This window comes from Tripterygium wilfordii, chromosome 5 (genome assembly GCF_013401445.1).
Source record: "Tripterygium wilfordii isolate XIE 37 chromosome 5, ASM1340144v1, whole genome shotgun sequence".
NCBI lineage: Eukaryota > Viridiplantae > Streptophyta > Magnoliopsida > Celastrales > Celastraceae > Tripterygium > Tripterygium wilfordii.
The window spans coordinates 11,938,123-11,961,915 of record NC_052236.1 but is presented as its reverse complement, the minus strand read 5'-3'; the positions used below and the strand labels follow the sequence as shown (position 1 = coordinate 11,961,915).

Genomic DNA, 23,793 nt, shown 5'->3' with positions numbered 1-23,793 from the left:
ACTTCATGTGTTATTATAAATTAATTAATAAATACATAAATTTATTGATATTATAAAATATTTATCATTTAATATATGCTATTCAGTAAAAATGTTATCAACAAAAGTTCAACCAAACACCACACAACATACTAGTAGTATTTTTGCTATTAAAATTCTCCAATATTTCTGTCATCATCATTTCTGTTAGCATATCTGCTATTTTCAACATGCCTTACCAAACTAGGCTAAAGTACTAGTACAAAGGGGCTTTTGGTCCAATTTCTTTTACATGTCGATTACGTTTGAGTATTTTAACAATCATCAACTATCCCACCTATGGCGTCATTGATGGTTGATTATCAATTGATCGGTAATGGATCCGTTGACATATAATAATTGATAATGTGAACGGACATCTAGGTGGGTGATACTTTCTTCCATGAAACTGTTATTAATTATCTTTGTGGATATATTTATATATGATTTTCTGTCAAAAAACATTATCCATAAATGAAATAACGACAAAAAAATAAAGATACAGTGAAAAACGGCCCACACACAAACGGGCCCAAAGTCTTCATCGTCGTCTCCTCATCGATTCCTCCGGAGCCTCACAACTTAAAAACCCTTGATTTAACGGGAAAGGAAAAACCTCTGAAGTGGCGGCCATGGAAGATTCTTTCGTCGCAGAGCCACCACTGGAGCCGAATTCGGACGCGAATGTCACGTTTGACTCGGATTGTCTTCAGGTTCCGCCTCTTGATCCTTTTTTGGGTGATCAAGACTTTGACCTAGCCGAAAATTTCGATATCGAGTTATGCTTCGACGATTTCTTCCCCTCCGAGAACGAGCCATTCCTCATCCCTAACCACTCCGACTCCACTGTTGCTCCTCTCCAGTGCGTTGATACGAACGCCGTTCAACCGGAATACCAGGGTTTATCTCCGATTTCGATTGATCAATCACTCTCTTCAGATCCTAACGAGTGTTTCAGTAACGGCAGCCGTGACATCCCCATTTCTGTGTCGTTTGAGTCAAGGAACTTGGCAGTTCCGGGTAAAATTCCCGGCGATCTGACTGCCTCTGACGTTAGTCAATACCTGAATTGTTCTTCGGAGGAATCGGGGAATTGTGGTCTTGCTGATGGTGGTCCAGCTAGGGGTCCTAATGTTGCTTCTCCAGTGTCATCTCAGGATTCCAGGAATAGCGGCTCTGGTGTGTCGGAAGCCACGAATTCCCCGTTATCTCCTGATTCTGGAAATTTTGTGGTTGATCAGAGGGTAAAGGAAGAAGGTTTGGGCAACAATGGTAGCATTACAAAGAGGAAGAAAGAGACTAGCGATGACACAAATGGGGACGCAAGAACTAGTAAGTATCAAAGATCAGAAACTGGTAATAATACGAGTTCACGGCAACAGTTGAGTGAAGAAGATGAGAAGCGGAGGGCAAGGCTGATGAGGAATCGTGAGAGTGCGCAATTATCAAGGCAGAGGAAGAAGCACTACGTGGAGGAGTTAGAGGACAAGGTGAGATCTATGCATTCTGCTATTGCTGAATTAAACGGCAAGCTTTCCTATTTTATGGCTGAGAACACAAGTTTGAGGCAGCAGTTGAGCGCCAGTGGCATGTGCCCGCCACCTCCAGGAGTATATCCTCCAATGGGGGGGCCCATGGCCTATCCCTGGGTTCCTTGTTCGCCATATATGGTGAAGCCACAAGGCTCTCAGGTGCCCTTGGTCCCAATTCCTAGGTTGAAACCACAACAGCCTGTTTCGGCAGCAAAGGTGAAAAAGACTGAGAGTAAGAAGAGTGAAGGTAAAACTAAGAAGGTTGCTAGTGTTAGTTTTCTGGGTCTGTTATTTTTTATCTTTCTATTTGGTGGATTAGTGCCTGTTGTGAATGTAAGATTTGGAGGAATCAGGGACAATGGTCCTGGTGGGTCTGGTGTTGCAAGTCATAGTTTCTATGATCAGCACAGTGGAAGGGTCTTGGAAGTCAATGGTCATTTAAATAGTTCCCATGAAAATTTTGGCATGGGATATATTAATGGAAAACTCCATGTAGGTAAAGCACACTGTGAAAAAGGTCATACACGAGGATCAGAGAAGGAGAGAGGATCACAGCCTCTCTCCAGTTCAGAAGAGTTTGCCCATTTGGGCAATTCTAGCGAGCCACTTGTTGCATCCCTGTATGTCCCGAGAAATGATAAACTTGTGAAGATTGATGGAAACTTGATAATTCATTCTGTTCTGGCCAGTGAGAGGGCTATGGCCTCTAGAAAGGCTCCTGAAAAGAAGAATAACGAGGAGACTGGTTTGGCCATTCCTAGAGATTTGGCCCCAGCTTTTGCTATTCCTGATGTTGGAAGCAGCAAGGGCAGGCATTCTCGAGCATACAGCAATCGAATTGAAGGGCAGAGAGCTCTTACGTCTGGGTCTGCTGATGCTTTGAAGGATCATTTGAAGTCATCTGCAGCTGATGGCAAAATGCAACAGTGGTTCCGTGAAGGCCTTGCAGGTAAATTTGTACTCTTTTTGTCATTGGATTCTTTATATAGGTATTACAGGATGCTGTATGTTATACAATACAAGTATTTGAGTGAACAAGTTATTGTTTTAGTATATTAACTATTGAAGGAGAAATGGAGAATCATATCTTTTTAAAATATAAGACGTGCATAAAGTTTCTACAGCATCCTTTGATGACATATGGTAACGAAGGTTTAGTTTTTTATACAGTTAGTTTGAATGATGGCATTGATAGGTGGTGGTGAGATTGTTTCCATTACATGGGCGCACCTAAAGAAGAGACCCTCTGCAGTGATTATATTAGTTTGGAGTCATGAGGAGACCTTTTACATTAGTTTGTACTACACTTTTGAGTTATTCTTGTCTCTCTAAATGTTTTTATGTATTGATACTTGCTCACGTCCTTGTTGTTTTCCAGTTGCAGTTAAGCTTTACATATATTCTTTCTTGATTTTCCATATTTTAGACAGCACAAGTTTAAAATTATTTAGCTTATGTTCAGATGACAAAGTTTTTTTTCTTCTAAAATCCTTGTTTATATAATGAATTCCCCATATAATGGCTTTCACTTCATGCTTTAATATACTAGATATATATGTTTTTTTTTCATTTCCTTGTTCCGTGTAATGTTAAAAGATACCAAAAAAGTAGAAATAAATTGACTTTTTGATTGCCATAACTTTATTTTCATGAGAGGCTCTTTGTTGGGTTTTGATCACACTTAATATGATTGTTTGTTTTTTAGTGCACTTTGCTGCTTCATTTGAATAAGTGGCAGGTTTGTCATCTGTGGCCTTCTCCTCTTTCAATAAATTTGCTTCACTTATCAACCAAAAAGAAAGAAGACAAATCTATAGTACATATATAGCTGACATTGTGATGTAGAAGCTTGTGCCTCTTTTTGTAATTTAACTGGTTACCTGTAGGACTATCTCTATCTGGCACCTTGCCACTCTTTTTTTTTCTCTTGCCAAGAGCAAATTGACTACTTGCTTGTTCTCTATTTTGTGTCCAAATGACGAGTTTATTAGCTCCAAATTCAGAATAGCTACTTCAAGTCATGTTGCTCTATGAAATCCGTGGGTAATGTCCATGTGGGAGTGAGGTTGTGTGGTGGAAGTTTCTTATCTGATAGTAGCAGCAATATTTCAAATCATTTCAGATGCCTTCTGTTGTCTTTTCAGTTACCTTACGATTTTCTGACACCCCTGGTTAAATCTCTTTAGAATTTTCTGGAAATAATGACATGCTATTTACTAACCTTCAATTCTGTGGATCAATCCTTGCAATAGTTTACCAAGTACAAAATGTAACTTTGGACAGAAACCACGTTATAGTTAAATTCTTATCTCCTCAATTTCAGTATGCCTATTGATGATAGTTTCTTTCACTTTCTCCTTGGCATTCTAAAACTTACATGTGCTTGTGGTTTCTTTTCCCTGTAAGTTCAATACCTGGAGTTCGAGTTGGAATTGGCCATCAAATGACTTTTATTTTTGATGTTTGTGTCCTAACTACTTATTGCCCCTGGTTGTTTCCTTCCCAATGTGCAGGACCAATGTTGAGTTCTGGAATGTGCACTGAAGTGTTCCAGTTTGATGTCTCTTCCGCGTCTGCTGGAGCTATTATTCCAGCTTCTTCAGTTGCCAATATCTCTGCTGAACACAATCAGAATGCAACTCGTCACAAGACTCTCAACAAGAGAAAGACTAGAAGGATTCTTCATGGTCTTCCTGTTCGTTTTACTGGACGAAATCATAATATTACTAGAGAGCATGTTAGAAGGAATGCTGCTCAGGAAGGCAATTTTCAGCATAACAAATCCGTTTCTTCTATGGTTGTCTCTATCCTCGCTGATCCCAGGGAAGTTGGCGACGTCGATGTGGATGGTATGATTGCTCCAAAATCGCTTTCTCGGATTTTTGTTGTTGTGCTTTTAGACAGTGTTAAATATGTTACCTATTCCTGCGTGCTTCCCCGAGCTGGTCCTCATCTAGTTACGGCTTGAGGGATGGAAAGCAGTTGGGAGTTCTTGAATGACAACTAGGTGCAATTGTTGACACCATTTTTGTAAATGATGGAATAATCGGGTACTTAGGTAGAACTCCTAACTTCATTATACACCGTAGTTGCTCTCAACTATGAGTACTATGTACTCTTTTATAGTTTATACTGATAGAACTATAATCATATGTCCCTGCTGAATGATGTGTGGTGGACGTTGGATGTTCAATAATCTCATGTCATCTGATTGAGCCAGAGAGCTGGTAACAAGACATTTTGTGTATGATGATTTTTTCAGCATATGTTTTTTTGTTTAGAAGTTAAACTAGGAGAAGGCCGGTGTGTTGCGGCTGGTACATAAGCATTGTTGCTGGGGGTGTAAATGATTGGTTTCATTTGGTTTTTTTTTCCCGGTTTTTTGACAAGAATTTGACCGATCGGTTATTTTTTTTTAAAATAACCGATTGGTAAACCCTTCGGTCGGTTTGTTTGGGGTAATTCCTTAGGCACTAATTGTTTTAGTGAGAGTAAACATAAACTGTTGAGCACATTGCAGTTGTTTGATATGGTTTTTGAACATGTGGAAACTTGCCACTTGAAAAGCATAGTCTATGACAACTATATTTGGAAAGATCCTCAATAAGCCCTAATCCACACATAACACAAGCTCACAGATAGTAGAAGCCCGACAGTCCCACAGCCTGGGCATAAATTTATATGAGCCCGTCGCCCAGAAGATGCCTAACAGGCCCATAGCCTGAGTAGAACATTATACATGCCCACGACCTAGGCAGAAAATTATACATGCCTACAATAACGACTTAGGGAATAGACTATGCAAGCACACGAATTGGAAAAGCAAGGACACGATAGGCTCATAGCCCATTCTGACTCAACTAGGACGCCACATGAAGATCACGAGTGTTAGACGCCTATAAATACTGAGGTCTCGCCACTTTGAAAGAATATCGTTTTCGGGGATATTAATTGTGCTCCCTCTTTTATCTAGAGTTCTATTTCCTCCCTCTAAAAGCTTTCAGCCACTTCATTGCCTTGATCATCAGAACTTTCTTAGAGTGCTTTTCGTTCGACGGTCTACCTGACGACATGATTGTGATTTAGAATCTCGTATCTACAATGGGATAATTTTTATGCACAAGTGCCATGAAATCTTTGGATGCATTTAAATATGGTAATATGCTAAATAGGATCCTTATATTCTTTATATTCATTTTTTTTACCGTAGTGCTAGGTAACCCATGGGAGTCCAAATCTCTTAAAAGAAATTTGAAAACATTTTAAGTCTCAAAATACATATTAAATTTTTAAAAAAGATTACATATTCAGAATCAGTGCATAAAACTCTTTCTAACAAGATCCATTGTCGATGAGTTTTATCGGGTAAATCTTAATTCCATTGTTTTTTTCAATGAAATTTAAAAAACAAATGAATTCACAATTAAAACAATGAATTCTAGTCCGTGCTTTAAAAAATAATAGAATTTATATCAAAACAATAAATTTTGGACATTGAATTCTGACATAAAAGAGTGAAAATAAAACTATTTCATTAATTAAATCAATGGAATAAATTTGTTGAACTCACATAACTACCAAACTGATGGGCTATATGTCATTTTCGTATTTTTTAATATTGTCGAATATGAGAATATTAGATTTACTATTTTTAACAATTCCCTCCCAAAATAAGAAAATTGTCTCGTTCTTATCAAAATTAGCGACATTTAAATATTTAATTTTTCTTAATAAATATTTATTAATAATCTAATCACTTAATTGCCCTTGGTTTCTGTATCTGTTTCTCCCACCCAAACAGTCCTTTTATACCGTTTTTTCTCTTTTTTCCAGGGCAATTCTCTGTTTGTCTGCCGAGAAAACGCAGAAGAAAACCAGAGAACGGCGAAGAGAAAGTAGATTCCGGATCGGAGGGTTTGCCGGGATGGCGGAGGTTTCAATGTGTAGTAGCAGCGAGAGGGCTGAGCTGTCGCCGGAGGAGGAGAGGGTTTTGGTCAGAGACATTGCAATTGCCGCTGAAGCAAATAGCAAAGAAGGCGATACCTTCTACCTTATCACTCAAAGGTTTCTCTCTTCTCATTTCTCTCTCCTTTTGTTTTCCAATTTTTATCGTCCTTCTCGAATAGATGATATTGGTACCGTGAGGATTTTTATTTGCCTCTTTTCGTATGTACTGATATTTAGGTATATGAACTCCTTTTGAGTTGTTTTGATATTATCTCTTGGGAATTAGGTTTTGGAATATTGGCTGCCCAAGTGCATTTATGGTAATTTTTGTTGATGCTGTTTATGAAACATTGAAACTTATTTTTCCGTTTCTATTTGCATTTAGGATTGGGTTGCTCTTGATAGTTTATGAACTAATGGATGAAGATGTGTTCTCAGTAATATAACTATGCGAATAGTTTGCAGTGCTACTGATCTGTGAATTTGGGTTTGATGTTCATTTAGTGTGAGGTTGATGTTATGATGTGAGTACTTTCCCTACAGCTGTATGGTTTCGTTCTTGTTGCATAGGATTTTGTGGTTTTGTTGTGTTTGTAGTTATGGAGGATGTTTATATTTCAAAGTACTTTTAAGATGCATTGATACTTTTTTCTTGAACTGCTTGAGCTCTGCCATATTGATCTCTGTTTGCACTCAATCTAATCTAATTATCTAAGTTTATCACATTATTTTAGGAATAGAGATACTTTTTTTCTAAAACTGCTTGATGTTTTTGTTAAGAACCAGGTCAGGTGCACGTCCATACACACACTCAACAGGCCCATACCTTCCTCCACCGTCCACACATGGGTTGATTGTAACCAACAGGCCAATGGGCTATTACCTAGAAAACTTGTTGGCTGATTATGGAAGACATTTGCCCTTCTTATCAATAGATCACAACTCCCACATCTAATCGACGTGGGATGTTAGTATCAATACCCCTGCTTTACTGGGCGTCGGCTGCACTCAGTGGGGGTCTTTCACTGGACTGGGGTTCTTACTTGTACCACCAGATCCATTGGTAGCCCTTTTCGTGGCGGCCCATCCAGTCTCATACCTGGACGAAGGGAGATCCAAACACCCACATGCGTAGAGACTGAACAACTCCGATATCATTGTTAAGAACCAGGCTAGGCGCACGCCCATACACACACCCATCTGGCCCATACCAACCACTACCCGCACATGGGCGGGTTGTAACCAACATGCCCAATGAGTTACTACCTAGAAAACTTGTTGACTGATTAAGGAAGGCATTTTACTTCCTTATCAATAGATCACAACTCCCACATCTAAGCGATGTGGGATGTTCGTAACTTTGTATAAGTTTTCCTTGTTGATTCTCTCTTTCTACTCAATCTTATTTAACACTACAAGCCGTAAATCCTTTCGAATTTATATTACTATTGATTATTTCCATTAATTTCCTCTTTTTTTTTGGCAGCCGTTGTCCTTTCCATAATTATCCTACTTGATAGTTATCCTATCCAGCAGTGGCATTTGCTACTTTAAATTGTAAATGTTCAAATCCTCTTATTGTGTGTTCTAGCACTCTTATATCTGTTTCCTTTATCTCTTTTTTTCCTGAGTTGTCACATTATGCTTCCAATAGGTTATTTCAAAATTCAAATCCTCTTTCCATATTAATTATTGTTACAAGCCCAGCCTATGTTTGATTTGATGTATATTTCTTCTTTGCTGTTCTTTCTTCTGTTTTGTTTTCATGGGCTCGTCGCATGTTTCGTTTACTTATATCTCCTTGGATGTGAAAATTAGAACATCTTCGGGATTTTTGTTAGGCACATACTACGGTAGGACCATAGGACATAATAATTTAGCAGGGTATTTTCAGACTGAATTCATACTGAATCTACAACTGGTTTTTTTTATGCAATAACTACTATACAATAACTTCTATCTGGTCATACGGATTGTAGATTGTTGATAGATAAAATCCATTGCCTTGGGTTCCAGTGTGGTGATTTTGGATTCCATTTTGAAGCATACATGGATTACGGTTTTGAAGTTTGAAAGACTAATGCTTCCCTTTATCTTTGATTTGAAATGTGCCTTTTGATGGTTTTTAATTGCTTGTTACAGATGGTGGCAATACTGGATTGATTATGTTAACCAAGATCAGTCAACCAACATAAATGATGGGTCCTCTTTGTCAGACCATTGTGATTCGGGTGGTTCAAGCGGTTTATATAGGCCAGCCAGTATTGATAACTCTGATTTGATAGATGATGCAAAATCAGAGGACCCTAACATGGGAATTGAGATTCATGATACTCTGTTAGAAGGTCGTGATTTTGTCTTGCTTCCACAAGAAGTTTGGAATCAATTGTATTCATGGTAAGTTTTTCACATGGGATTCTGAATTTCAAATTGTCTTTTCAAATTTCCTAGTTTTGTACTTTATTTCAGATAGTTAATTTTTGGGTCCTTAACAACAACCACTAGACTATATGGTTAATGATCATTATGATAGCTATTTCAGAAGAAGTACAGAAAGTTGATTGTGTGTAATCTTTTATTACCTTATGAGTGAAATTCCTGTATATATCTTCCATGCATGCCATTTTTAGTTCAAAAGAAAATTATTAATAAGGCAACTATAAGATAATTGGTTGGGTCATGGATAGTATTTTTATCATCTAATGAAGTCTAAGGATATTAATGGTATTGTTTTCTGGGTTTAGGTATGGAGGCGGTCCAACATTACCTCGGAAAGTAATCAGTTCAGGTCTTTCTCAGACAGAGTTGGCTGTGGAGGTGTACCCTCTTCGCCTTCAACTACTGGTAATGCCTAAAGGAGACAATGCAACTATACGAATAAGCAAGAAGGTATTATTTGAGAGATGACATGATTTATTACTTTCTTCTGTGTCTGTATTTACTTGTTTTTTGGTATACTAAGTAAATTCTGAATTTGCTTCCATTAAGGATTGAACATTTTATGCAGGAAACCGTAGGGGAGCTCCACCAGCGAGCTTGTGAGATTTTTGATCTTAACTTGGAACAAGTATGTGGTGGAGATGGACTTTTCTTTCTTTGACTTCAGAAATTTTTGGTTCATTTCTGATTGTCATTTTCAGTTTTACTCTTATATATTAATGATGAAAATAAGAGTGCGGAGACTTATAAAGAGGGAAATGATCTTAGGTGGAAGAAAAGGTGTTTGTGTGTGTGGGAAAGACAGTTTTCTCTTTAATATCCCTTTCTCTCTCATGCACATGCTAAACATTAAAAATATTTGCACAACAAGCTTGCAAATCCCAACAATCTACAAGGATAATATTAGATGCTATCCTTTCTTGATGTTAGTTGTCTTACCTTCATCTAGCCTCCTACCTTTACTACAGTGTATTTTGATGAACTGTGTGAAAGATCATTAAGTTTCCGTACTAAGGCTCAATCCAATTAAGTCCGTAGCGTTTACCAATACCGCCATATCCTTTTTTTTTGGTCTCATTATTATGCCATTCTCTTTTTTTCTTCTTCTTGCATTTTGATAACAGATATGAAATTGTGTCACAAATGAGTAATACATGAGTATATAGACAAGAGAATGAAGAGAAGACCATACTACCCTTCTATACTAAAAATATACAAAATACACATCTCTAACACCCCCCCTCAAACTCAAGGTGGGTCAAACACCGAGAGTTTGCCAATAAGAAGCTGATGACGAGAAACAGTGTGAGACTTCGTGAAGAAATCCGCCAACTGTGCAACAGAATAAGTGAAAGGCAAGGAGAGAACATCCGATAGAAACTGCTCACGAACAAAGTGACAATCAATCTCAATGTGTTTCGTCCTCTCGTGAAAAACAGGGTTGCTGGCAATATGGATAGCACTCCTGTTGTCACAATGCATCGGTGTGGGTCCAGAAATATGGACACCCAAGTGACTAAGGAGACGACGTAGATGAACAATCTCCTTAGCCGTAGTGGCCATGGCACGATATTCCGCCTCCGTGCTAGAAAGAGAGACTACATTCTGTTTCTTGCTGCGCCAAGAGATGAGAGAGTCACCAAGAAACACACAGTAGCCTGTAATAGAGCGACGAGAAGTAGGATCACCTGCCCAATCAGCATCTGAGTATGCCTGAAGAGTGAGAGGCGAGGATGATGATAAGTACAAGGACCTAGTCATAGTCCCACTGAGATACCTAAGAATCCGAAGGAGAGCACCATAGTGAACTGAGCTGGGAGCAGACATAAACTGACTCACAATACTCACAGCATGAGCAATATCCGGACGAGTGATGCATAGGTACACAAGCTGACCAACAATCTGCCTGTAGCGAGTCGGATCAGGAAGAGGCTGACCATCAGTCGGACGGAGCTTCACATTAAGCTCAAGAGGAGTGTCAACACTGCGAGTATTTGAGAGAGCAGCCCGACTGAGGATGTCAGAGAGATACTTCTGTTGGGACAGCAGAATGCCATGATCAGAACGAGTAATCTCAATACCAAGAAAATACCTGAGAGAACCAAGATCTTTCATCCGAAACTGAGACTGAAGGTGTCGCTGAAGATACTGTATGGCAGCGGTATCATCACCTGTAATGATCATATCATCCACATACAACAGCAGAATCGCCCGCCCCTGAGGGGATGACCGAACAAATAGAGAGTGATCCTGAGAACTCTCAGTAAATCCAGCCTGAGTCACCACCTGACGAAAACGCTCAAACCAAGCCCGAGGGGCTTGTTTGAGACCATAGATAGCCCGACGAAGGCGACAAACATGCTGAGGAGGAGTCCGAAGTCCAGGAGGGGGTTGCATGTAAACAATTTCTGAGAGATCACCATTGAGAAAGGCATTCTTCACATCCATCTGAAGAAGAGGCCATTTACTAACTGCCGCAACTGCCAATAAAGTGCGAACTGTAGTCATCTGAGCAACTGGAGCAAAGGTCTCATCATAATCAATACCATGCACCTGAGAAAAACCTCTAGCTACAAGACGCGCCTTATAGCGCTCAATGGACCCATCAGGTCGACGCTTGACCCGGTAAATCCATTTGCAGCCAATAGGCCTAACACCAACAGGAAGAGGAACCACATCCCAAGTCCGAGTCTCCCTAAAAGCTTCAAACTCCTCAGCCATAGCCTGCTGCCACTGAACGGACTGAGATGCCTCACTGTATGTACTAGGCTCAGACTCCGAATGAAGAGCAGTAAGAAAAGCAGTAAACTGTGGAGCATAAGTGGAAACAGAACTATAACCATACCTCTCCACAGGACGTCGCTCGCGCTGAGGATAGCGAGGTGCAGGAGGATCCGTACTAGCAGATGATGGACAAGTGATCGAGGAGGATGAGGTAGTATCAAAACTAGAAGATGGGACATAGTCAAGATCACGGGTGTAGTGAAGAGGATAAGGAGTAATACCAGATGAAGGAGGAGGAGGAACAATATCAGTCGAGGACGATGATGAAGATGGAGATGGAGGATCAGGTACAGGGGGAACGTGATCAGGGCCAACAGAGGACGAGGAAGATGGAGGATTAGGCTCAGTAGGAGTAGAATCCGAGGGAGTGGAAGAGATTGAAATATCTAGAATGGAGGTAGAAGAAATAGGAGGAGAGAGAGTAGAAATTTCAGGAGTGGGTAAAGGCGGAAGCGTAAGAAAGGTAAGATCCTGAGATGTCGAGAAGAAATAAGGAACATCCTCAAGAAAGGAGACATGACGAGAGATACGGACGCGCCGAGTCAAGGGATCGTAGCAACGATAACCCTTGTGTTCAGCACTGATACCGAGGAGAACACATTTGACAGAAACAGGAGATAATTTGGAACGCTCAGGAGGAGGTAATAGGACAAAACAAGTGCAACCAAATGTGCGAAGACGAGAGTAGTCAGGTGGGGAGCGGAAGAGCCGCTCATGAGGAGAGATACGACCAGGGAGAACTGAAGAGGGAGTAATGTTGATAAGATTGACTGAAGTGAGAACAGCCTCAGCCCAGTAAGAACGAGGCACAGAAGCCGAAAGTAGAAGTGCCCGAGTAGTCTCTAGAATGTGTCGATGCTTCCTTTCAGCAACACCATTCTGCTCATGTGTGTGAGGACATGAGTGTTGAAAAATGGTACCGTGAGAGGAGAGCAATGAGCGCATACTAGAAGACAAGTACTCAAGAGCACAATCAGAGCGAAGCGTCTTGATGCGACGACCGAACTGGGTGAAAATCATAGTGGTAAAGTGCTCATACACAGAGAGAATCTCAGAGCGATGTTGTAAGAGATAGACCCAAGTATAGCGAGTAAAGTCATCAATAAAGGAAACATAATAACGATAACCACAAATAGAAGGGAGAGGTGCAGGGCCCCAAATATCTGAATGTAATAGATCAAAAACACTAGAAGTTTGGGATACACTGGGGGAAAAGGGGAGTGCTGTAGCTTTAGCAAGCTTACAACCAAGACAAGGACTCAAAGCAGAAAAAGGACCACGACCGAGAGCTCCAGACAGGGAGAGACTCTTCAGTCGCGATTCAGAAATATGACCTAATCGTCTATGCCAGATATCAGGAGTAGGAGAGGCAAGACCACAAAAACTGGGACGCGAGGAGGGAATGTGGAGGGACTGGAGATGATAGAGGCCACCCACTCTACGACCACTGCCAATCACCTGGCTGGTAGACGGATCCTGCACACGACAAGAAGAGGGTGTGAATAAAACATCATAGCCAAAATCACATATACCACCAACAGAAATAAGGTTCATGCTCAATTGAGGAGCATGAAGAACAGAGGGTAGAGAGAGATGGCCTGAGGGCTCTGAGGTAGTAGTAATAGAGCCAGCCTGAGAAACTCTCAATGGAGAACCATCAGCAGTGTAAATAGAGGGAATAGGAGGTGAGGGACTACAATCAGTCAACAGTGAGGCATCAGAGGTCATATGATGAGAGGCCCCAGAGTAAAAAATCCAAGTACTAGACATACCAGTGGCTGAGAAAGCAGAGGGTGCAGGAGTGCTACCAGTGCTAGAAGAAGTAGTCATCTGCTCAAGACGCTGTTGATACTGCTGGAACTGCTGAAATTGCTGAATATCAATCTGAGGCAAAGCAAGAGCAGGAGCAGGAGCAGGAGAAGGAAGTGCATGAGTAACAGCCGCAACAGTGGAAGTGGAGGCACGACGGCCGCGGCCACGAGGTCCAACACGACGCTCGGGGTGGAGCTTCCAACAGTCATCTATAGTATGACCTGGCCGCATGCAATGAGGGCAAGTAGGACGACCAGAGGGAGCTACAGCAAGAACACCGGAGAAACTAGAGGGTGCAGGAGTAGACTTGACCCCACCTAGTAGGTGAAGACGAGTCTCCTCGGCGACTAACTCAGCAACTGCAGTCTCGAGGCTGGGAGGGGGGTCACGATGTATAAGCTGACCAACCAGAGGACCAAACTCGGGGCGGAGAGCCATCAGAAACTCGTACATGTGACGCATATCCCAAAAAATCACATCAGCAGCAATATGACTGCCAGCAGGGAGAAAAACCTCCAACTCACGCCAAAAACCACGCATGTGGTGATAGAACTGCTGAATAGACCGATCATCCTGACGAGCAGTAGCAGCCTGAGTGAGAAGTGAATACTGACGAGCCCCACTGCGTTCAACAAAACGAGAGGTAAGAGATCTCCAAACAACATGGGCAGCTTGAGTAACTAGATCAGGACGGAGAGCCGGGTCGAGAGACTCAATCAGATAACTGGAGACTCGGTTAGTTCGAAGAGTCCAAGCAGTTAAAACATCATCAGAACCATCAGCAGGTGGACCATCTGTGAGATAAGATAAGAGCCCTCGGCCAAACAAGGCATTACGAACCGTGGCACTCCAAGTAGGCCAGTCACCGACTGAAGTGAGCCGAAAATCAGTCGAAGTGGGAAGAAAATCCCGAGGAAGGTCAAGGGTGGTCAAACCAACGGTCGTCGATGATGCAGCCGAGGTCGACAAAGACCGAGTGGCAGAGGAACCAGTCCCCGTCAAAGGTGGAAAATCAGCACCAAGAGTTGCCATCAATACAAACTACAATTTAAAAAAAAATCTGTAGGGACTAAACTGTAAGTTCAGAAAGCTGGAGGGACCAAACTGCAATGTCAGAAAGCTGGAGGGACCAAACTGCAATTTCAGAAATATGGAGGGCCAAACTGAAATGTCAGAAAGCTGGAGGGATCAAACTGCAATGTCAGAAAGATGGAGGGACCAAATTGCAATTTCAGAAATATGGAGGGCCAAACTGCGATGTCAGAAGATATAAAAAAAAAAAAAAAAAAAAAAAAAAAAAAAACAGATCTGGCTGGGTTGGCAGAGTGGACCAAACAAGGCAGAGAGCACCGATCTGGACAGTGCTGGTCGGCAGAGAACTGGGCCGAGAGAGATGAGAGTAGAGGCGCACTAGAAGAAGCTCGCCGGCAGCTGAGAGATCGGAGCTGGGAGCTGGCAGCTGGGTTGGCAGAGTGAACCAAAGCTGGTCGGTAGAGAACTGGGCAGTGCTGGTCGGCAGCAGAGATCTCGCCGGAGCTGGACTGAGAGAGCTGAGAACAGTGGCGCACTGGGAGGAGCTCGTCGGAGAAGAGTGCCGCACGAAAAAAAAATTGTAGAGAAAAAAAAACTTAGCTCGATACCATGATAACAGATATGAAATTGTGTCACAAATGAGTAATACATGAGTATATAGACAAGAGAATGAAGAGAAGACCATACTACCCTTCTATACTAAAAATATACAAAATACACATCTCTAACACATTTCAATTAAATTGGACCCACTTAATTCATATTCATTAAATACCGATTTCTATATTGAATATCTAAAAGTTTTTCCTCGTTTTTGCTTATCTTCTATCTTCTTTTCTCTTTCTCGACGACCCATATTTGGTACAATCAGAAATCATTCTATTATTTAGATATCCGCAATTCAATATATATGTATATACACCACATACATATTATATATGCCTTTCTTTCTCTCATTTTTTCGTGAAATTTCGAATACTCGAAGGATCACTTCTTTTTTTCGTCTTAGCTTCCACCTTTCCGAATGAAACGAAACGTAATGTTTCATCATGATCTAAATTTAATTTATCTGTATTGCATCTTTCTATTTCATTTTTTCTTTCCCTAGAGCAACCCTTCCATAATTCTAGATAATTCTAATCTAATTAAAAATAACGAAAAGAATAGCGAAAACGAAAATTTATTACATCTATTTATTACATTCGAAATTGAATTTCTACAATGTAATAAATTCGATTTCGATAAATCTAAACTCACTTTTCTCACCTCCAAATTGCATTCCAAGTTTCCAACCAATCAAGGAATTGAGCCTTTTTTTGCTATTGCTTTTCCTCTCTTTCCATCCATTTTACTTCTCACCACTGCTGCCACTATTACTATCATCATAAAGGCCTTACTCCCAAACCATTTGGGTTCAGATTATGATAAACTAATGGACATTCCTCCTTAGGTTGCATGAATATCTAATGTTTCCTTACGTGTACAGGTGCGCGTATGGGATTATTATGGCCATCAGAAACATGCTTTGATGAGCGACATGGATAAAACACTTGATGATGCCAATATACAAATGGATCAAGATGTGAGTCATTTTGAGTTACCTGTTTTTATTTCTATTTTTACAAGTACTATATATGCCATATGAAGAATTTCTTGCCTACTGTGAGAGCCTTGTACACAAGAGTTGTTTACCTTTTTTCTGTATTGATGTACATTTGTTGTTGAGTGAACTCTCTATGTGCTAATAAAGTGTAAGTTTAAACCCTCCTTTGTTAAATAGTGGTTCAAAACTTCAAATTCAATGACTGAAATAAAAGTCTCGTCGTTAGTAGTATAATATGCACACACTAATCGGGGGTCGGTGTTCATCCCTTTCTCGTTCGTTATAATGATGAATGAGCTTACAAGATGTATCCAATATGAGGTTATTTGGTGTATGTTGTTTGTAGATGATATGGTTTTAATATGGGACCATATTAGGACTTGGGAGTTAGTTTGATGTTGGAAATGTGGAGACAAGTCTTAGAACCTTAAGGGAGCTAAGTAATTAGGATTAAGAGAGAATAATGAAGTGTAAGTTCAGTAGAAAAGGGGAGGAAATGAGGAATCAATTAAAATAAATTGGAAAGAAAGAATAAAAAGTGAGATTTTTTTGTGTCTTGGTTTTATAGAACAAAAAAAAGATTGACAAGGATGTATCCAATTTGAAAAAATTCACCCATTTTAGGTTGAATGCCTCTAGTACATTCTAATTTTATCTTCCAATCTCATTGACACCTTATATTTTTATTCTTGCTTTTTAGTTGTGTGCCATGTACCTGTAATATATTTTTCTCGATAAGTCATGTTTTCATTTAAAATTATTCGAACCAGGTCCTGAGGAATAGGTTACCATTAGGCCAAGAGCTCCTTTTTAATTGCGCTTATAGTACATGGAACTCCTTTTGATCATGTAAGATACAGCGTCAAAGTCCAATAATTTATAGCATCCCCTATTTATCTGTCTACTAATTTTCTCTGTTAGGCATGCCATTCAAAAGTTATTCGAGAAATCTAAGATTCTCTTAGCCTCCTACCGAACTTCATTAGGCCTCTGTACTCAGACATTTTATTTATAGAAACCATTGTCTGCCATTCCATGTAACTGTTAGAGTGGAGTTTTCTTACGTATACAAACATAGATGATGTGAAGTCTAAGCTTATTAATTTTTGTCAGTGCTGCACTTTGACATGTTGGACTGCTTTTTATGTCCATGGTTTGCTTTTTATGCTGCTGATTCAGATTGTTCAAACAGTTACTATGGTGTCTGTCAAGCTATTGTTCCTTGGAGATGGCATATATATCAGGCATTTATGATGTTTCACTATGTATTTAGGTTTTAACTTTTTTCAGGTTGCATTTATTGCTTCAGCTTCACTGATGGTGGTTCTTACCGTGGCTGGTAGATGTAACTTGATTAATGCCTCTGTAGTTCATGAATGAATAATTAAAGACACATCCACTGCTATGCATTCAAAAACTTAAAGACAATCATGTGACACTAGCACATGCCAATGCATATATGACGATGTTAAAGAAAGTAGCCTTGTCCCTTGCTTGGATATTGGCTTGATTTTTCTATATTCTGTTCCTTTTCTTTCTCGAGTATGAATTTATTCTAATGTACCATTCATGCTTCCTTTTTCACCATATAACTTCTTCTTTTTTTGTCTCTTAATGGATTATAACAGATTCTTGTGGAGGTCCTTAACGATGTCAATGGTACTGCATCTATTCGTTTTATGATTTCTGTAGATAATGGATTTTCAACGAAGGAAGCTACTTCTATTCTTATGGAGCCTTCTAAGTCAAGCTTATCAATTGCAGGATGTTTTTCTGCAAGCAAGGGTGCTTCTAGAAACTGCGGCTCAGAGCTGTCTCAAAATCATAACCTAGCAACAACTGGCCGAGAGTTGGATAACACATATGTGAGCGTTGGTGTTACTACGAGGGGGGCTTCTTGTGGTCTTACTGGTTTGCTAAACCTAGGGAATACTTGTTTCATGAACAGTGCAATACAATGTCTTGTTCACACCCCAGAGTTTGCTAGATACTTCCGCGGAGATTACCATCGAGAGATAAACTGGCATAACCCATTGGGCATGGCTGTAAGTGTCTGATCCAAAGATTAATATTGAGCATTGAAACTCTTTTTCTTTAAGCCCTTAATATCTTTCTGGAAATACAAGACATGAGGTAGAGCACAGATGAGAACCAACACCAAGGATTTTTTCACACATTAGCAACAACATTTAGCATAAACAAGCCTTTTGTTTTCTACTTTCTCTTCTGTAGTAGCACTTAAGTTTCTATCCACATTATTGTTTCCTTGTAAGACATAAATTAAGCATGATGTGTTGATGGCTATTCTTTACCTGGAGGCTTAAAATGTTTCTTTGGGACTGGCTGAGTTGGTTTTTGGTTGCACATATACCATTCTTGGGTAGTTATTGTGATATTGGAATATGGATTTTCTGTACAAAACTCTCAAGTACGAATTCTGCAAGAGTTCCCAAGAAAGACTACTTAGTGTAGAGAAATTTCTCCAAACTGGGTGGCACACTTATGTTCTTGGCCCTTCTCTGGTGCTAAATTCTTGTCTTAACAACCCTATAAAATCTTAACAATGTTATCTGTTATCTAAGCCTAGTGCATTATTCAGCAGCTACAGCTATTCAATTTTAATCTAACTTTTTGCAGGTTACCATCCTTGACCATGGAATGTTTTCAGCTAACTGTAGGACCTTCTTGAAATATCTTTATACTTAAAATATATCTGCCTTTGATGCTTTTGTTTTTGCTATTCTGGATGGTTGAACATCCTAACTAATTGCTACTGGAAATATATGCAACCACTCGTCAACAGAATGAATTGACTGTGTTGCTACTTTAGATCCATTGAATAGAAGTGGTCCTTTTGTAGGGTGACCTAGCACTAGCATTTGGTGAATTACTTCGAAAGCTGTGGGCACCTGGACGAACACCAGTTGCTCCTCGACCATTTAAAGCAAAGCTTGCTCGCTTTGCAGCTCAGTTTAGTGGATACAATCAGCATGATTCTCAGGTTTTTCCTCAATATTAAACACTAGTTTTGTATGAATTGCTTTGGTTTGGTTTATTCAATTCAAATGGCTTATGTTACAGGAGCTTTTGGCATTTCTTCTTGATGGTCTCCATGAAGATTTGAATCGTGTCAAACACAAACCTTATCTAAAGTCTAGGGATGCAGATGGCCGTCCAGATGAAGAAGTTGCAGATGAATATTGGGCAAATCACACTGCCCGTAATGATTCTATTATCGTTGATGTGTGCCAAGTGAGTGGTGGTAAATAAAAATTTTATGATTAAGAATATCATTATTGTTGATGTGTGCAAAATAAGTGTCATTAAATGAAAATCTTAAGATAAAGATTTCAAATTGTTAATGGTAAATGCACCATTTTTTTGCCATAGAAATGAAGTGTCCATTGTCTATTGGATAGGACAGTGTTCACATCCACAGGAAGGTTTGGCATCTCGATTGGCATTTGTCAAAATTATCTTGCATGCATCACGAGTTTTTTTTTTTAAAAAGCATTCTCATTGATATATTGAGGATGATCAAATATGCTATTAATGTATCATGATTTGCATAAACAACAATGATTGGCTTGCCTGCCATTGATACTAAAACATATGGACTTATGTGTAAGTTTCATAGCTGCTTGTCTGCTGTTTGACAGGGCCAATACAAGTCAACTTTGGTTTGTCCAGTGTGTCATAAAGTCTCTGTTACTTTTGACCCTTTCATGTACCTCTCCTTGCCACTTCAGTCCACTACCATGCGGTCTATGACAGTCACAGTCTTTACTTGTGATGGAACTGCATTGCCCACTGTTACTACTGTGACTGTTCCGAAGCAGGGGCGTTTCAGGGATTTGATCCAAGCGGTTAGCAGTTCTTGTTCGTTGAAGCAAAATGAGGAGCTTAAAATTGCTGAGGTTCATATTCTTGAACAAGATGAAACATATGTTCATGAGATTTCTCAGATGTTTTTTAGTTACCCAGATTTGTTGTTTGCAGATAAGAAACCATTTGCTTCAAAGGCTAATAGAGGACCCATTGACATCATTGTCCTCAATCAAAGATGATGACCGTCTTGCTGCCTACAAGATTCCAAAGTCAGTGAAGAGCTCAAAATTACTTCAGTTGATACATCGCTGCCAAGAAAAGTAAGTACAGTTCTATGTAGGAAGTAAACAATGCACTGCTCCTAATTTGGCTTGCAATTTTCTGAGCTCAAGCTTTGTGCTTCCATGTCAGTGTGTCATGGTTATAAGACAATCTTTTAGAAACGTTAATACGTTATAGTTATATAAGACCACTAAGTTTTGGTTTGTTTTCAATTATGCACTTGTAGTTGGTTCAAATCTTCAACTGATGTGAATGTACAGATATCAAATAGATTTGACCAACTCCTAATAAGACATTTAACAAAATTGTCTCTTGTTAGTTGGAATTGTTTTGTGGTGTGTGGGGCTTTCTGATTTTTTATTTAACTATTTTTGCTCCTATGCATCTTAGGGAGACCAGCAATACCCAAGCTGCATCACACTGGAAACCTTATGGAACGCCTCTTCTTTCATCAATTCCACTTGATGGTGAAACTACAAGGTCTGAAGTTCAGAAAATAGTCCAGAAAATGCTTTCTCCTTTGCTTAAAGTTGAGTGTCTTGGAGATACTGATTTTTCTCAGCCTAGCAACTCGGACGAAGCCTCAGATCAATCTCATGATATTAGCCCTGATGAAGCATCGACCAAATTCAAATCTGATTCAATAAGGGACATTAGTGGCTCTAAAATGGAGACATGTTCAGGATTGCCTCTTCAGATGGTCGATGAAAATAATGCCTGCATTGATCTCTCTGTGGAGGAAGAGAAGGCCATCACGCTGTCCAAGTCATCGAAATTTATAGTTGTATATTTTGATTGGTCAGAAAAACTTTTGGGGATGTTTGATATGAATTACCTAGAGAACTTGCCAGAAGTCTTTAGATATGGCCCTGTCATGAAGAAAGCTCGCAATGAACCTCTATCCTTGTACACATGCCTAGAGTCTTTTCTCCGTGAAGAGCCACTGGTACCTGACGATATGTGGTTAGTCAATTTTTTCCTTCTTCTCTTGTCCTCCCAACTATGCATGCACTTGGTAACAGCAAAACAACGTAGAATTATATCGCATAGAGATTAACAACTTCATTCTTTTGCATGTCATATAGAGCCCCCACTGCACTGTCTTTTAAAAGGTGTTGCTGTTGAGAAAAATCACCATTCATCATTTGAATTCTGAAGGAATTTTACCCTCAGCTAATATTTCAGCTCAGGCATCTTTCCTCAATAAGTTGTTATCTTTACATTGTGCATTTTGTGAGATTATCGCTTTGCTTAGCTTAGTTGACTATTATTACACTTGTTTTATTCTTTTTTTTGGTCTATGCTGCTTGATTTTAGGTATTACATATGTAAAATATGCGTTTCAATTTGTCGACTTCTTGAAAATTTAAACACCGTGTTGAAGTATTAATCTATATCTGTTGAAGGAACTGTCCACAATGCAAAGAGCAGAGGCAAGCAAGTAAAAAACTTGACTTGTGGAGGCTTCCCAATGTGTTAGTCATCCATTTGAAGAGATTCTCATACAGCAGGTCAATGAAGCATAAAATAGAAACTTTTGTGAACTTCCCAGTTCATGACTTTGACTTGACAAATTATGTAGCCAGCAAAAACAACTCCCAACGACAACTGTATGAACTGTATGCCTTGACCAATCATTATGGTAGCATGGGAAGTGGCCACTATACGGCGCATATTAAGGTGAGTAGCAAACATTTGTACCCTTTCTTAATATTGTTGCTTTTCTTTCTTCTTTTTTATTGAGGCTTAGGAGCTCTCTTAATAAGTGCATGATTACAAGTTTGGATTATTATAAAACGTCTTCTATATTGTTAGTGAATATATGCTGTTATTGAGCACTCAACACTTCCTCTGATACTAGTGTTCTGGTTTATTTGGGGTCCGTTTATAGGACGGACCGTCCCGTGGATATCTTTGCTTTGGAACAAAACAATTAGAATTAGGCTTGTTCAACTGGAATGTGTATTATTCTGTTGCAGTAAGTATATTTGGAGGCATACAGAAGATAAACTATTCCTTATCTAACGACTTGTTTCTTCTTAATTGATTGTGGTACAGTAGTCACCCGCCCAGTTGCCTGGCATTCATTTGTACCTCACTTTACTTTTTTAAATGTATACCATTTGTGCAGCTTTTGGATGAGAACAGGTGGTACAATTTTGATGACAGCCACATATCACCCATAAATGAAGAAGAAGTGAAGTCAGCTGCAGCCTACGTTCTTTTCTATCGCAGGGTAAAGACCAATGATGCGAATGGTAATGGAGCAGTCCGGGGCAGATCATACCAATAGCTGCTCCCAAAAGTGCTCTTCCGAGCTGTATGTGTATTGTCAAGGAGCGTATGGAATCATCGTGAGTTTGAAATGCAACTTCAAAGAAATAAATATTTGTTTAATTCTCTCTACATTAGTGTGCACTCATGCAATATTTTTCTTCTTCTTTTTTTTTCCCATTATTTGTTCTCTGAGCACGAAGTACTCTGATGCTTAGAAGATTCTTTGTATTTAAAGATTCATTAGCCTGTAGCCATTTCTGATAATTGTTAACACAGTAACTGAAATTGGTAAATAAAACTTCATTCCTTTGAAATCGAGTTTTATTCTAGGTGGTGTTGGGTGAGAGAGAGGGAGGTGGGAGGGAGAGGGGTTGATTTTTTCGATCTTTCGAATATTTTTAAATGATTCTATTCATGCCCCATGTCCAAGCTTGTGCTGTGTAGTTTTTCTCATCTACTGAAATGATTGATGGCTACTTTCATTCTTTCCCGTACACAATTAGCATCTGATCATGTTGGCTGTTTTGGCAGATCCCTTGGCTTTGCGCTCTGTGGTGCAATAGGAGTAAGATCGATCATGCGGCAAGTGGCATCATGGCAAACTCTGTTAAATGTGATGCATTTATACTTGTTGGTTCTAAAAGGTTGATGTGGGGGTTCCATTGAAGCCCAGGAAATTAGAATGATATAAAAGGTGGAAGGGAAGACCTAGGGTTCTTGAAGTTCTGCACAGATAAATTTAAATTAGCTTAGACTGTAAGCTTTTGCAGCCTGCCGCCCTTTATCTGCTGAACTCTCAATTATGAATTATTTATACTCCAAATTCTGAAACTCTGTATAATTGTGTTAAAGAGGCCATTTGTGAACCTATTTGAGCCGTTCTACAAATTTGTATGTTCTGACATTAGCTATATGTATTTTCTAATAAATATCTCAGTTTAGTTCGAGCCTATTTTTGGCCTATATACATCCCATGGGCCTAGTATATATAATAGGGGTGGCAAAAAAAATCAGTTCTAGGTCAGACAACATTATGTGTTTAAGAAATATTTACATGTCTAGATCTAAACCCGGATTGGATTTCGGACGTACTTAATTGATCAAACCCGGATTGGTTAAGTTCGACAAATAAATTGGACAATAACCTAATGTGGTTAGAGTTCGGACAAGTAAATCAAACAAAATTTATATGTTTGAACACCGACTTGATTTTAAATCGGATCAAAATTTTTTGTTTGC

At 39.5% G+C, this 23,793-nt stretch overlaps 3 protein-coding genes across 5 annotated transcripts; 2 read left to right on the top strand and 1 right to left on the bottom strand.

The window, feature by feature from the left end:
• Positions 1-542: 542 nt before the first annotated feature.
• Positions 543-4,800, top strand: LOC119998663 (bZIP transcription factor 17). The gene is made up of 2 exons (XM_038846013.1): positions 543-2,499; positions 4,064-4,800. The coding sequence occupies exons 1-2, from the start codon at positions 651-653 to the stop codon at positions 4,516-4,518; spliced, it is 2,304 nt and encodes a 767-aa protein (XP_038701941.1). The 5' UTR covers positions 543-650; the 3' UTR covers positions 4,519-4,800.
• Positions 4,801-6,335: 1,535 nt separating this feature from the next.
• LOC119998389 (ubiquitin carboxyl-terminal hydrolase 5) lies at positions 6,336-23,506 on the top strand. Of its 3 annotated transcripts, XM_038845708.1 has the most exons (15): positions 6,338-6,614; positions 8,640-8,894; positions 9,242-9,386; positions 9,505-9,564; positions 16,051-16,146; positions 17,796-17,826; positions 17,932-18,212; positions 19,028-19,168; positions 19,249-19,419; positions 19,827-20,084; positions 20,167-20,315; positions 20,668-21,240; positions 21,684-21,957; positions 22,409-22,631; positions 23,086-23,506. In XM_038845708.1, exons 1-14 carry the CDS (start codon positions 6,475-6,477, stop codon positions 22,568-22,570), a joined length of 2,736 nt encoding a protein of 911 aa, XP_038701636.1. In that variant the 5' UTR covers positions 6,338-6,474; the 3' UTR covers positions 22,571-22,631; positions 23,086-23,506. The 3 variants fall into 3 exon arrangements, with proteins under 3 accessions (XP_038701633.1, XP_038701635.1, XP_038701636.1); XM_038845705.1 differs by having other exon boundaries at positions 6,336-6,614; positions 17,796-18,212; XM_038845707.1 differs by lacking the exon at positions 23,086-23,506 and having other exon boundaries at positions 6,336-6,614; positions 17,796-18,212; positions 22,409-22,864.
• LOC119998391 lies at positions 13,010-15,296 on the bottom strand. The gene is made up of 2 exons (XM_038845710.1): positions 13,493-15,296; positions 13,010-13,196 (listed from the first exon to the last, which is right to left on the bottom strand). Exons 1-2 carry the CDS (start codon positions 14,562-14,564, stop codon positions 13,159-13,161), a joined length of 1,110 nt encoding a protein of 369 aa, XP_038701638.1. The 5' UTR covers positions 14,565-15,296; the 3' UTR covers positions 13,010-13,158.
• Positions 23,507-23,793: the final 287 nt, after the last annotated feature.